The sequence below is a fragment of the Tursiops truncatus genome, chromosome 15 (genome assembly GCF_011762595.2).
Source record: "Tursiops truncatus isolate mTurTru1 chromosome 15, mTurTru1.mat.Y, whole genome shotgun sequence".
Lineage (NCBI taxonomy): Eukaryota > Metazoa > Chordata > Mammalia > Artiodactyla > Delphinidae > Tursiops > Tursiops truncatus.
Genome location: NC_047048.1, coordinates 37,996,957 through 38,010,307, shown reverse-complemented (window position 1 = coordinate 38,010,307; position 13,351 = coordinate 37,996,957). Strand labels below are relative to the sequence as shown.

General features: G+C 61.8%; 2 protein-coding genes across 26 annotated transcripts in view; one reads left to right on the top strand and one right to left on the bottom strand.

Annotated features, from left to right (window-relative positions):
- The window catches only part of FAM234A (family with sequence similarity 234 member A), a 31,128-nt gene extending 28,023 nt beyond the window's left edge, over positions 1-3,105 (top strand). For all 6 annotated transcript variants that reach the window (XM_033839354.2, XM_033839356.2, XM_033839353.2 and 3 more), the window contains 7 exons: positions 80-212; positions 367-496; positions 851-991; positions 1,243-1,318; positions 1,456-1,611; positions 1,901-2,003; positions 2,091-3,105. In XM_033839354.2, coding sequence (XP_033695245.1) covers positions 80-212; positions 367-496; positions 851-991; positions 1,243-1,318; positions 1,456-1,611; positions 1,901-2,003; positions 2,091-2,302 — 951 coding nt within the window. In that variant the 3' untranslated portion in view covers positions 2,303-3,105. The remainder of the gene's footprint in view (positions 1-79; positions 213-366; positions 497-850; positions 992-1,242; positions 1,319-1,455; positions 1,612-1,900; positions 2,004-2,090) is intronic.
- A 143-nt stretch (positions 3,106-3,248) lies between these two features.
- On the bottom strand, positions 3,249-13,351 carry RGS11 (regulator of G protein signaling 11). Of its 20 annotated transcripts, none has more exons than XM_073792563.1 (17): positions 13,259-13,351; positions 12,795-12,891; positions 12,668-12,718; positions 12,415-12,521; positions 11,732-11,783; positions 11,552-11,610; positions 11,264-11,340; positions 11,014-11,095; positions 9,781-9,849; positions 8,820-8,867; positions 8,676-8,737; positions 8,444-8,557; positions 8,250-8,365; positions 8,069-8,156; positions 7,845-7,983; positions 4,926-5,036; positions 3,249-3,523 (listed from the first exon to the last, which is right to left on the bottom strand). In XM_073792563.1, the coding sequence occupies exons 1-17, from the start codon at positions 13,319-13,321 to the stop codon at positions 3,275-3,277; spliced, it is 1,584 nt and encodes a 527-aa protein (XP_073648664.1). In that variant the 5' UTR covers positions 13,322-13,351; the 3' UTR covers positions 3,249-3,274. The 20 variants fall into 20 exon arrangements, 17 of the variants coding, with proteins under 17 accessions (XP_073648664.1, XP_073648662.1, XP_073648663.1 ...); XM_073792569.1 differs by adding an exon at positions 4,773-4,875 and having other exon boundaries at positions 3,386-3,523; positions 4,954-5,052; positions 8,069-8,365; XM_073792571.1 differs by adding an exon at positions 4,773-4,875 and having other exon boundaries at positions 3,386-3,523; positions 4,954-5,036; positions 8,069-8,365.

Below are 13,351 nucleotides of genomic sequence, written 5' to 3'. Positions count from 1 at the left end.
CACGTCTCCTGGCATCAGACACTATAGGTTCGACCCTATAGTGGGTGGGCCTGCTCCCCTTCTCCTCCGTGTGCTGCAGGTCAACGGCTACGTCTATTCAGGCGGCACCGGGCAGCAAGTCGGCCCCCCGGGCAGCCTGGGTGTGGACGGGACCAGCGGCTCCATCCTCTATGTCACCAGTGCAGGTGCCCACTACGTCCTCATCCCCTGCGGTACGTGGCATCCGCTGCCCCAGGGTGGCCTCCCTCGTGGGCCTGCTGGCACCTGGGAGGAAGCAGGTGTGGGGCTGGTGGCTCCCGCTGTCGTTCCAGGGACTGGAAGTCATCACCCGCTGACAGGTGACGCAAGGCTCTTCTTTGTTCACAGGCACCTCCCTCTGCAGCCACTCAGTGAAGGGCCTGTATGAGAAGGCCACCGGGAGGGAGAGCTCGCTCAAGAGCGACCCCCTCTGGGAGGGCAGGCTCAACGCCACCTCCCGCAGGCTGCAGGAGCACAGGTCGGGGGTGTGGGCGCCTGTGCGCGGGGCCCCGGGTGCGAGGAGGAGCCGTAGGGCGGGCACAGGGCCCTTACTTTGTGTCAGGTGTCTGAGGTCGTCCTGGGCTCAGACTCAGTAAACCAGCAAACAGAAGACAAATAAAAACAGGGGAGAAGATGGCCCCCCCGCCCCCGGGCTCACTGGTCCCTGCATCCGGTGAGGGCCTTCCTTGTAGTTTGAAACTGGAGAAGTAAGAAAGATGAGGCTGAGCCCTGGGAGCCTGAGGGAAACAGCCCGGCAGGCATCGCTGGGGAGGGTCCCGTCCCCAACCCTACCCTAGGGACGGGCCCTATCCCGTCCCTCCTGCCCATGTAGCTCGGGAGCTGTCCGCTACCTGATGAACGTTCCGGGGAAGGTGGGTGAGGACCTGCTTCTTGTGAGTTCCGAGGCCTGCGTGCTGCTGGACGGGCAGGAGCTGGTGCCCAGGTGGACCCTCGGTGCAGCCCAGGTCCTGAGGTATGGGGTCCTTCTCCAGGGAGCTGGGTACCCCAGGGTGTCCCCCCACCCCCACCCCTGGCGGCCCTGGGGACAAGGCCCGTATGCTTCTGCCAGAGGCCACTGCCTGTCACCTGGTGCTACCCTGCCCTTGGGGAGGAGAGTGAGACCCCCTGGCGTCAAAGCTCCGGCCCGTGCAGGTGCGGCCGCAGCCTATCCCAGGTGTCTCCTTCAGAGGCCCGTGTGAGCCCTCCTCTCCACTCTCCTTCCAGAAAACCCATCCTCGGCTACTACAAACCCGACACCCCAGCCATGGTCATTGAGAACGGGACCGGCTCCGAGAGACAGGTTGCGGCACTTGCTCCTGGGTCTCACCTTTGCCCGTAGCTGAGGGAAGCTGGTCTGAGCCATAGGCTGAGCGGGGACCAGAGGCTTCGGTGAGCCGCCCTCTGGGACGCAACCCTGTGCTGCCCCTCCCTCTGCAGATCCTGCTCCTGGACCTCAGCTCCGGGGCTGTCCTGTGGAGCCAGGCTCTCCCAGGCCTCCCCAGGGACCCGCGGTCCGCCAGCCTTCCCACCGCAGACCACCGCTCCGCCTTCTTCTTCTGGGGCCTCCACGAGCTGGCTGGTGCCAACCAGACGGTACAGTCTTGGGTCCTGGTTTGTGGCATGGGGTGGAGCCGGTGGCTGGGTGAGTGCAGATAGATAGAAGCCATGCAGGGTGGGCAGGAAAAGGGGGTCTGGGCTTTCTGGGAGGAAGTGGGTGCGAGGGGTGGCAGCTGGAAGACAACCGAGAAGGGTCAGGGTCAGGTGGGGAAGGGGGGCGGGAGGTGGGTGTTTTGTGGGACGCCGGCGGACACAGCTCTGGGTGTGGTCCCAGTCAGGAGCGTCCAGGAGGGTCAGCCTCATGCCCCCACTGCACTCCCTGCAGGAGCGCGGAGCCGCCGGGCACCACCTGTACATGTTCCACCCCACGCAGCCCGGAGTCCTGCTGGAACTGGCCAACATCTCCACCCCTATTGTCACCTTCCAGGGTGAGTGTGCCCCGCATGGGCCCGGGCCGCCAGCCATGGGAGGCCTGTGCTGGCTGGTCCCGGGACCTGATGGCCATGTCCCCACAGTGGTTCTGCTTGAGCCGAGCTGCCACGCTGCCTACATTCTCCTGACGGGCCCGGCCAGCCCGGATCCACCCGGCCTGGTCTCTGTGGCCAAACACCAGGTGCGGGACCTCATCCCGAGCAGCAAGGTAGTCCGCCTGGCTGAGGGTGGCCCCGACAGCGACCAGGCCGTCAGGGACCGGTTCTCTCGCCTACGGTACCGGAACGAGGCCTAGACGTGGTTTGGCCAGAGCCCGAAGCGGAGGTGGCTGCCGAAATTTCACATCCTGGGAAGTCAGCCCTTCACTGGCTCGGTCTGCACGCTGACTCCCGACCTGGTGACCTGGCGACGCTCTCCACTGGGCCCGTTACCCCAGGGACGTGCCAGGGCCTCTCCCCTCTCCCGCCAGCATGCCAGGTCCTCGCTCAGGTCCCCACTCCGAGCCCCACCCAGGTCTCCCTGGGCAGAGCCTGTGCTGGCAGCAGCTCACCCTCACTCCTCCATGCCTGGCCAGAGCCTTGGCTGCAGAATCCCCTCCCTCTTTCTGTCTGAGCCTTGCCTTCTCTGCACTGTCTCCCTGGGGTCGTGGAGCTCAGAGGGTGGTGGGCCCTGGTGGCTTGACGCAGGCCTACACCCTGGTGTGGTTGGTGGTAACTCGCCCTGGAGAGCCCATGACAGGGCCCATGAGGAATGGGTCCTGGGAGGATGTGACAGATGGGCTGCCTTGAGCTGTGAGGGTCCCGAGGACCTGGCCCCAGGATGTGCCCTGGGGTCAGCGTGCACCCCTGGGTACACACTGGAGCTCCTTGTCCCTCAGGGATCCCTGCACCCCTGGGTGTAGCCAGCGGCCCCTCCTTCCTGGTGCTTGGACACCCCCCCACAGTCGGTGTCACCTGATGCAAGACTCACCTCTGTGCCTTGGTCACCCCAGACCCGCCTGGTGCTGTGGGACACAGCCGTGCCCGGACAAAAGCAAGCAGCCTGATGACCGCGGGTGCCTCGGGAAGAAATCAGAATAAACACTGGTTTTGCACTGTCTGGAAAGCCCCATGTGTGCCTGTGTTTGTCTGCTGGATCAGTGGGAAAGGCTGCTGGGGAGGTGAGGCCAGCACCCACACCACCCAATCAATCAGAGACTGGGAGCGTCCAGCACGGCCTCCAAGTGCATCTCAGGTCTGTGGTTCCCGCCCTGCTCACCCACAGCAGGCTAGGAACCCAGCCTGTGGGCACTCTCCCACCCGGGACAGGCAGGGGGTCCCCCCCAGCACCTGTGTCCTCCAGGACTGAGCTCTGGTAGCCGCCCAGGCAGCAGGAGCCCAGGGGGCTTCAGTGAGACAAAGGTTTGGGTTACCAAAGTGATGGGGGCTGTTGTGGAGAATCCTGCAGGAATTTCCTGAAGGCGCTTACGTGTGACAAGCCTGCTTCCAGAACCAGGTCTGTTTCTCCTTGTGAAGGCCTGGGAGGCAACAACAAGGCTGAGGTTGAGGGGTTGGATTCCGTGTCCCTGTGAGAAGCCACCCGGGCCCAAGGGCCCAGGTCTGGGTCCACAGCGGAGGATGGAGAAGCCGGCTCTGGGCAGGGACCAGCCTTTAGGTTCCAGGATGATGTGCAGGAGTTTGGGGTCTGGGCCGCCCCGGAGACAACCTCACCAGTGCAGCCTGGACTTGTAAATAAAGCCTGCACTGTGCTCCCTGTCACTGTGACGTCATAGGGCACAGCTGACCCTGGAGAGGCTGGGTTCAACACCAGACAGCCTCCTAGACTCTGTGCTCACTCTCCCCTGGAAGACTCAGGCATCCGTGTGCCACCAGAGCACAAGCTCCCCACTGTCTCCCCAAGTCTGCAGCCTGAGCCCAGCCCAAGGCCTACAGACCCCACACAAGGGATCCTCCACCCACTGCCTCTGACACCTGAACTTCCTGTTGTCCTTCACCACCTCCCTCACCAGTGCATTCCTCACCCACACGCCACACGTGCGTGCACACCCACCACAAGCACATCCACCACATGTGCACCCACCACGATTTGGACCACAGCAGGACAGGCTCAGAGTGAGGACCCAAAGGTCTTTTATTTCTGCGCTGGGAGCGGGAGGGTGTGGGCAGCCCTGAGGGAGGGGTGGCGCTGCCCCAGCTGAGCCAGTCTGGCTGTACTCCCAAAGGAGCAGCTGAGTCTCGGGGGGCCCTCGGAGTGGGGACTCCCTGGTGTCTTTCCCCAGAGGCTCTGCCGCCCTGGCTGTGAACCAGGGCTGGCTGTTGGAGGAGCAACGATGCTGGAGCCATCTCTGTACAACACCGGGGAGAAGCCATGGGCCTCGGGTGGCCACGGAGGTGGAGAGGCCACGGCCCAGTGGGGGCAGCACCTCCCCCTGCATGCCCACGCGCCCTGCTGGAAGCCACCTGACTATGAATCTTGCCCGGGGAGTCACCAGCGGGGTGGGAACCGGCGTGGAATGCCAGGTGTGCTGCCATCTTGTCTCAGTCCAGGGCACCCCTGCCCTGGGAATCAGCACCCGAACAGCCCCTTCTGGGGGGGGGTGTGACAAGGGGAAAGGTGGAAGCCACAGAGGTCGGTGTCCCCGTAAGGCCGGGCGCTCGGGTTCTGAGGGGACTCCCGCGCCAGGGAGTCTCAGTGGCTGCAAGGACCCTGGGCAAGAGGAGTTGATGAGGGCAAGATGGCCCCATTCTGCCCCTGCCCAGGCCCACCTAGGCCTCCCCGTCACCACCCGAGGGCTCCCTGGAGGCAGAGGCAGGAAGGAGAGCAGGGCTGGGGCTGGAATGGCGCGGCTTCCGCATGAACGGGAACACCCTGTGGAGACGAAGGGGCCTGAGCACAGGGCGCCACCCCCGGCATCCCACCTGCCTCCCTGGGCACCACCTGGCTGACCGTCGCTTGGTCTTCGGGGGCACCACGGCCTCCGCCAGCAGGTCTTTGTACAAATCCGACTTCAGGAACCTCGGGTAGGAGTCCTGCAACAGACAGCATCTGGGCCTGATCCCTTCCCACTCCTGGTCTCAGCCAGCACTGCCCAGGCTCCTCCAAGGGCGGGGCCCACAGTGGACTGGGCCGGAGCAGCCTCCCCAGACCAGCCCAAACCGGGTCGGGCTCAGGGAGACCAGCCCCCAACCACGCAGGAGCCCGGTGCCCACACGGGGAGTGAACGTGGCGCCTCCTGCGACAGGGAACCGGTGTCACTAGTTCTTGCAGACGCACAGAGTGAGGCTGGGCATGTGGAGCGGGACAAAGGCAAGGTCGACAAATCCACGGGATTCAATAAAGAGGGACAGGAATCTACGAACCCAGGTGCTTATGTTTAAAAAAGAAAAATACACATTTTAAATTGTTAACTTCTGGTGGAGGGACAGGGGTATAAACAAGATTTAGTTGAATGTACTTTGTAGATTGGATTTTGAAGCTGTGTAGATATTTTATGTAATTATAAAATAAATAAGCAACCCCCAAACACTGAAGGGGGACAAGTGAAGCTGGGCGTCCAGCGGGCGACACCACCCTAGCCACACGTAACCGAGTGTCCAAGGGGCGTCTGAGGGGCTGTGGACAAATGACCGAATAAACAAACAGTAAACGACTCTCAGTCACTGTGAATGGTAGTGTCGTGCTGCTCAGCTGAGCTACTGAGTGAATCTCGAGAAAAAGCAAGTGAGTGAGTATGTTGGCACCACTGAAAACCCAGATGTTCAGTAGGGGAATGAGGAGAGAGAGAGAGAGGCCAAAGAGGTTAAGGAAACTCTATAATCCTGATTCCGAATTAGAAGTATCAGTATGAACTCCTGGTATGTTTTATTTAAAACACGTATTTCCTGATTCTGTCCACTGAAAGTCCTGGGAACCATGACCACCCCTGGCACTATGACGGGTCTGATGTGCAGGTCATGGTTTCTGAACACCACCCCCGAGGGAGGGCTGAGGGCCCGAGGAATGGCTGGCTTTAGGTCTGGAGTAGGACAGCCCCTTAGAAAGCTAGGAAGTACCATAGATTTCGGACACGTCACAGGACTCAAGAGCAATCAGCCGGAGAGGGTGGGACCTCTGCACATCCCATGAGACAAGGACTGAAAGGGATTGAAACCCATCAAATATGGTCAAAACGTGAATTTACAATGGTATTAAAAGCATCCGAACCTCACTGACTACCCTTGGCAGATACCAGGGGTCCAACTGCTTATTTTGAAAAGTGGTACTTAAAGAAGGAATCAAGGGACTTCCCTGGTGGTCCAGTGGTAAAGAATCTGCTTTCCAATGCAGGGGACGCAAGTTTGACCCCTGGTCAGGCAACTAGGATCCCACATGCAGCAGGACATCTAAGCCCACGTGCCACACCTCCAGAGCCCATGCGCTCTGGAACCCGAGCACCACAACTAGAGAAGAGAAAACCCACACGCCACAACTAGAGAGAAGCCCGTGTGCCACAATGAAGACCCGATGCAGCCAAAAAAATTAGGAAAAAAAATATTTAAAAATAATTATGTTTAGGACTTCCCTGGTGGTGCAGTGGTTAAGAATTCACCTGCCAACGCAGGGGACACGGGTTCAACCCCGGTCTGGGAAGATCCCACATGCCGCGGAGCAACTAAGCCCATGCGCCACAACTACTGAAGCCCGCGCACCTAGAGCCTGTGCTCCGCAACAAGAGAAGCCACCACTATGAGAAGCCCGCTCACCGCAACGAAGAGTAGCCCCCGCCCGCCGCAACTAGAGAAAGCCCGCGCACAGCAGCAACAGACCCCAACACAGCCATAAATAAATAAATAAATATGTTTAAAGGAGGAATCAAGCCTCGGTCCTGCCTTTCCTCTATGATCGGTACCACTGGGACAGCAACGAGCAGAGAGAGGAGGCGTCAGAACAGGGAGGCAGTGATGGGTTAGAACATCCCATACCCTCATGAAATCATGGATCTGGGCCAGACTGTCAAGGCTGCTTTCACCACAAAAGAGAGAGAGCTGGACTGACATCCCTCCTGAGTGGAGAACACATCGGACACCACCTCTGAAGTAACTATTCCCGACCAAACCGAACCAACAACAACAAAACTGAAAACAATCTGATCAAGGAACACAGTGTCCACAGAAGCTGGAGAAAGGAGGACGGATTCTCCCCTGGAGGCTCCAGAAGAAACCAGTCTGCTCTCACCCTGATCTCAGCCCCGAGACCCCATCAGGCTTCTACACTCCACAGCACAGAGAATAAGCAGCAGCGGGAAACTAGCCTGAGGTCACATGGGGAAGGGGACGCGACTGGCCACTCGAGGGCATTGAGTAAATACTGCTGGTGTTTCGCGTGTGATGCTGGCCTCTGCAGCCATGTTGAAAGGGAAGCGGTGGCCGTGTCCTTTAAGGGAACTTCCTGCAATACCTACAGACAGGAAGTCTGGAAATGGCTTTAAAGTCGCGGGGCGGGGTGGTGGTGTGTGGTAGGCCACTGGACAGGATGGACCGTGAGTCCAGATGGGCCCCGAGTCGACAGTTTGTGAAGGTGGGCTGTAGGTACGTGGGGATTCGTCATTTACTTTTTGTTCATATTTGACCTTTTCCACGTTAGAACACTTTACAACCACGGCTGGACAAGCCCTGCAGCTGCCCTGAGCCTCGGTTTGCTGCTCTGTAAAGCGCAGTGTGAGCTGCGGGACTAAGCTGGCAGGAGCCACGGGGAGCAGGTGCGGACCAGCCTCTGAGCTGTGGCCACTGAAGCCACCTGACACTGGCTTGGGGCGGGGGGGGGGGGGGGGGGGGGGCGGCGAGGGAGGAGGCGCCTACCTTCTTCATCAGCATGTAGATATGCAGCTGGGCATCGTCCAGCACATGGCGGTGCGGCCGGCCCAGGCCCACCAGCGTCCGCTCCATCGTCCGGCTGTCAATGTTGACCCAGCGGGCAGCACCGGGGGCCAGGAACTGCCTGGCATGGGAGAGAGGAGCCCCGGTGGGTCTGGGCCATTTGGGCTGGCCGCTGCCCGCCCCCCGCCCCACCCTGCGGCACTCACTGGTACACGGCGTCCACCAGGGCGGGGACCTGGGCCTGCCCTCCGTGGCGCAGCTCCTCACAGGCCTCCCAGAAGCTGAGGTTCTCAGCTGGGGGTCCGGGCACGGGGTCAGGCCCACCCCATGCTGGTGGAAACCTGGGGGGGGGGGCTCGAGCAGGGAGCCGGGGCGGGGGCTTCTCACCACTGAACTCTTTACTGAGAAAGTCCATGAAATGGGCCCGTCCCACAGGGTCTTCCAAGAGTTCCCGGAAGCTGAAGGCCCACTGCTCCACACGGAGCCTTGTGGGCACGGCCGCGCTGGGGGAGGGGCGGGTGGGTCAGGAGCACGAGGAAGGCAGGGGCACACCTGCAGCTCCTGGCCCACCCCGGGCTCACCTGGGTGCATTCATGGCCCAGTAGGTATCGTTGTCTGTGACCCAGGGGTTGCTGGGCAGGCACCCCGACATGATGGGGTCGTGCGGCCCACGCTGGCTGCTAAATTTCAGGTACCTGGGGGTGGAGGGTGGTGCCAGGGCCAGTGCAGGGAGTGCTGTGGGGACGAGGGCACTGGAGGAAGGGTTTGGGCTCTGGGCTGGGGGTCTCCAGCCACCACCCCCATCCCACTCACGCCTCGAGGCAGACGGAAGACTTCACCCGGGCCCTGCCCAGTGCCTTTCGTAAGCACTCGACCTAAGATGGGAGACCTGTGAGGGGCGCCGGGGCTGGGAGCCACCAGCCCACCCCTCCCCTCCCTTCTGCCCCCAGGACCTACCTCCCGCCTGTAGAAATCCACGGTCTTGGTCTGGAAGGGGCCGGTGGGCTGCAGTTAGAAGGCAGGTCCCTATAGGGACTGACATCCCACCCCTGCCCTGCCCTCCGGAGCCCTGGCCTCTAATGCAGGGGTCTGACTTTCCAGGACGCCTCCTGGGGCCTCAAGTCTGGACGTTTCGGGGTGTTCACCAAGCCCTCAGGTGCTCAAAGTTGCCTTGAGTTTCCCCAACTGTCACTATTTCATGTTTTCAAATGTACTGAAGGGAAGGGAGGGCAGACAGCACCCTCAGGATGCTTGTGGTGCCAACCTCTCCTCTCAGCTATCTGCGTGACTTTGCTGGAAATCACAAACCTGTGACCGTGAACTATGATTTTGAAGTCAGGAAGATGTTTTCTCAGAAAAGTACTAGATGACTCCACTCTATGTTTTGGGTGTCGTGGGATCTGACCGAGGACTCTGCTGCTACAAAGTTCGGACACGTGTCCTGGTCCAATTCCATCCAGTTTGGAGGCTTTGGAGGCGCATGGTTCATTCGGCCCTGGTTGCTCGGGCCCGTGGCCCTGCTCGCCACCCCTCCAAGTCCCCACAGACCCTGATGCTGCCCTAGCCTGGGGGAAAAGACCCCCTCCCCCCATAGGGTCTACTGTACTTACTTGCACCCAGGGCAGCAGGTGGGAGGTGAGAGAGAGCGAGAGTTAGCAGGGGGCTGGGAGTCGGGGCAGTGAGCTGGGGAGCAAAGCAGGAGACTTGGAGTGACTGAATCATGGGACATTTGGATGGACAAGTGGACAGGTGGGTGGGCAGCCCCCAAGCAGTCCCCTAGTGGTGGAGTGGGTGGAGTGGTGGGGTAAAGTGGCAGGGGGGGAGGTGGAGGGGTTAAGGGAGGTGGGGGCACATGGAGCGGAGGGCACTGTGCAGGGGTGGGGAGTGGGCTGGGGGTGTGTGCATGCAGGGTCCTCACCATCTGCACTCGCCCAGCAGTGCAGGAATTCCGCTCTGGACCTTGCTCCAGCACGCTGGGGACCCCGGGCTGCAGAGGGGGGATGAGATGAAGCGGGGGCACAGCTCAGGCAGGCTGCTGAGACCCTCCTAACCCCATACACTGAAGCTCTGCGCCCATGTCAGGCCCTAATGTGGAAACATGCTCAGGGGAACTCGGGACCTGTATGCTCTCTGCCCATCCCCACCCCAGGGCACCCTCCCTGTCTAGCCCACCCTGGTCCCCTCTCCAGCCCCTCACCCAGCTCCTGGCTCCTAAAGCGAAGTCTGTGACCTGCCCCCAAGCCCTTGTTCTTCCTCGCCTCAGCCAAACTCACCTCCGAGCTCCTGGCTGCTCAGGCCAGAACCCCAACCCTACCTGAGACAGCCCCTCTGGCCGCACCTCGTCCTGACCACCCCGTCCCCAGACACACATGCCTCCCCGGAGGCCACGGGCGCCATTACTGGTCCCTCCACAGGACCACTGCCGGCCCTCAGCCCACTGCTCAGCCTTGGCCACACCCACTCCACCCTCAACGCCTGAGACCCCGTGACCCTCAGGTGGAAGATTAAGGGTCATTTTCCCAGAGGCACTACCCACACCTGATGAGGTAATCAGGCCCCTGGGTTCCTCTCTGTTTTTCTTCATGGAGTATTTTCCCCCGGAGCTTCTATTCAGGGTCCGCTGTGACTGCCCCTCACAGCACACATCTGTGTCTACTGGTCTCTCCACTGCCCCGCACAGTAGGGGGACCTCAACCCACCTGCCAGGCCCACGGATCTGGGTAAGGCCTGACCCAGGCCAGCACCCCAGAAGCTCTTGGCCTATGACCTCAGTCCCTCATGCTGCAGCTGAGCCTGCCCCCACTCACCTCCCCCAACCCCAAGGGCCTTCAGGTGCCCTCACTCACCACCACACACCCCCCACCCCCACCCCACCCAGGGCCTTCAGGTGCCCACATTCTGCTTCCTTAGACCCAGAGAGAAGCTGCTGTGTCCTAGTCTGTGGGTGGGGGCAGCTCAGGCCTGGCCTTGTGACCTCTGGGTTCTCATGAATCACAGAAAAAGAACTTCCTGTCACCTGACAGGATCCCTAAAAGCATGTCCTTCCCAGGGGTCAGAAAGCAGGTCCTCCTCAGCGAGCACCTGAGGAGGCACACTGACCGCTAGCAGGACTCCGCTGCTGTCCAAGGACCACCCCCCACAAGGGGCTCACCGGGGGCCTGTTCACCAGCCAGTACGTCTGCTCCTGGCATGCGATGACCAGCCTGTCCCCCTTCCTGCGCTGCTTAGCTGCCCTGGGGGGGGGGGGTAGGCAGAGCTGGGGGGACACTGTACCCACCACCTCACCCCCCACTTCAGGCCGAGGCCTGGGCAGGCAGCCAAGCCTGGGTGTGCTGTTTCTGGTCCCAGGGCTGCCAGTGCCTGGGCCGGGGGCGTGCGGGGCATGCAGGGCGTGGTCTCACCACAGCTGCTCTCTCGCCTGCATCACTACCAGGTCCCACGTGTGGCTGATCTTCCTGTGCAGCTGGTCATAGTGCTCCTGCGGAGTGTTGAGGTCTCCAGCGGGAAACTCCCTCCGGTGCCCAGCTCTGGGGTGTGGACTCCCCACCTCCCCTCTGAGACCACCTAGGGTGTTTGTGCTTGTGTATCCACATCACCCTGGGGTCTGGGCTGTGTGCTCTAGGGCCACAAGTAGGGACTGGGTTCCTCTGGCTGGATTCAGCCTGGGAGGGGTGGGGAGGGTGTCCCACCTTTTCGTGGTCAAACAGGCCCCCCCGCTTTCGGATGTTCTTCTTGGCCAGGTAGATGGCTGGAAGGACAGGGCACAGGTTGCAGAGGAGCAATGTCAGCTCCCCCTCCCCTGTGGCATCCCACCTGCAGCCACCAGTCCTGGGAGTTTGTCCCTGGCTAGCCCACCCCTCCTCACTCACCATAGTCCAGCTCAGCGGCTGGCCACAGGGTGCTCATCCAGAAATAGGGCGTCTGGTGTGGTGCAAGGACAAAGGTATCTGTGACCTTCTGGGCCTTCCCCGCCCCAAGAGTCATCCCCACCCTCTCAGCTCCCTTGGGAGGAGACTGGGCTGGCTGGGGAGTATCTTCCCACTGTCCCAAGGCTCAGCTGACCATCCACCATTCCGTCCACCTGGACCGAGCTGCGCTTGGTTCACTGACTCTGGGCTCCCTGCCCAGGCCCAGGAGGTAGTTGTAGTGCTGGGGGGGTGGGGACTGAGGGCAGGCCCTGCCAGGGTCCCTGGTGTGGCCAGGGAGGGCAGGAGGGGGGGCTCCATCATGATTGAGGACGCACACTGAGGTGCAGGGATCCTGTCCTTAGGCCCCTTCTTCAGGGCTGGGGCCTAAGGACCCCGGGTAAGCTGGTGGAGTCCTCTGCAGGTACTACCCCTTATGGGGCCCTGCTAAAGGTCCCTCCCCTTAACTTGGTCTTTCTGTCACAGGGACGCTTCCAGTCCAGGCCTTTTGGGGAGGGGGCAGTGGACCACAAGATCTGCAGTGACATCACAGGTCCTGCTCCTGCCCCAGCCCCACCCCTTCCAGGAGTGTCTGCCAAGGCGCTGCTTGGTGGGATGGGTCCTACCTGCTCCCAGTTGAGCCTGACCTGAAACCTATAGGGCGTTTCATCCAGCCGGAGCTCGAGGTGGCAGGGGTCTCGCAGTGGGTATAGGTAGCCATGCCGCACTAGGAGGGTGCCCAGGTGCAGGGCCTCTGGGGAGCAAGGTGGTGAATTCTTAGTGGGGGGAGCCGAGCCGGGTCCCCCAGCACAGTGGGCTTGGCCCCAGCCCTAGGCCATCAGCACAGCGACCCCAGGGCCGGGTATGGGGTGCAGGAAGAGCAGCGGGCTGACCCCTTACCCTCCTCTGTGATGCAGTACTTGTGGATCAACCACTCCATGATGTCGTTGCCTGCATAGCAGAGACTGGGGTAGGGGGAGGCCGAGGCAGGGCCGGCACACCCCGCCCCACCCCTGCAACACCTCACCAGTCACTGCGTGAGGAATGACGGTGATGAGCAGGCGCTGGCTCCGCATCTTCACGCCCTGGTCGGGGTCCTGCATACTCACGACCATCCGCTCCATCTGGGCAAAGGAGGTTGAGGGCCTGCGGTGGCCTCCTACCCCACCCCCATATCCAGATGCCCCGGAACAGCCCGGGATGCGCCGGATCAGTGTGCTTGAAGGAGATTAACGCTCACTGATGGTGGGATTTCAGGCCGTGGCTGACCGCGGAGGCGAGGGGGGGCGCGAGCGAGCGGCGACCCCAACCCCGGGGTCTCCGCCGCCCCACCCCGCTCACACAGTGCCATCGCCTCAGACCCGCGTCCACACTCGCGCGCTCGCGTAGTATCCACACTCGCGTGCACCCGCACTCACTCCTCTCCTGCCCCTCCCGGCCTCGCGTGTCGGGAAATCGGGGGGCGGGGGCGGGCGGGATCCCGGCACCCACCTTGCTCAGATGCGGCCTCTGCGCGCGGCGGAGCCCGCCGTGGGACGCGGGGCCGGCGGCCATGGCTGAGGCAGGCCCAGCGGGGCGAGGGTG

What these genes read in the sequence shown, in the direction of transcription:
- RGS11 (XM_073792561.1), bottom strand. Translation starts at nt 13,321, where the DNA reads ATGGCCGCCGGCCCCGCGTCCCACGGCGGGCTCCGCCGCGCGCAGAGG. An exon ending in GCCTGTTTGACCACGAAAAG is followed by an intron (nt 11,341 to 11,551) that starts GTGGGACACCCT and finishes AACACTCCGCAG; the next exon opens with GAGCACTATGACCAGCTGCA. An exon ending in GGCTGGTGAACAGGCCCCCG is followed by an intron (nt 9,850 to 11,013) that starts GTGAGCCCCTTG and finishes CCCCCTCTGCAG; the next exon opens with CCCGGGGTCCCCAGCGTGCT.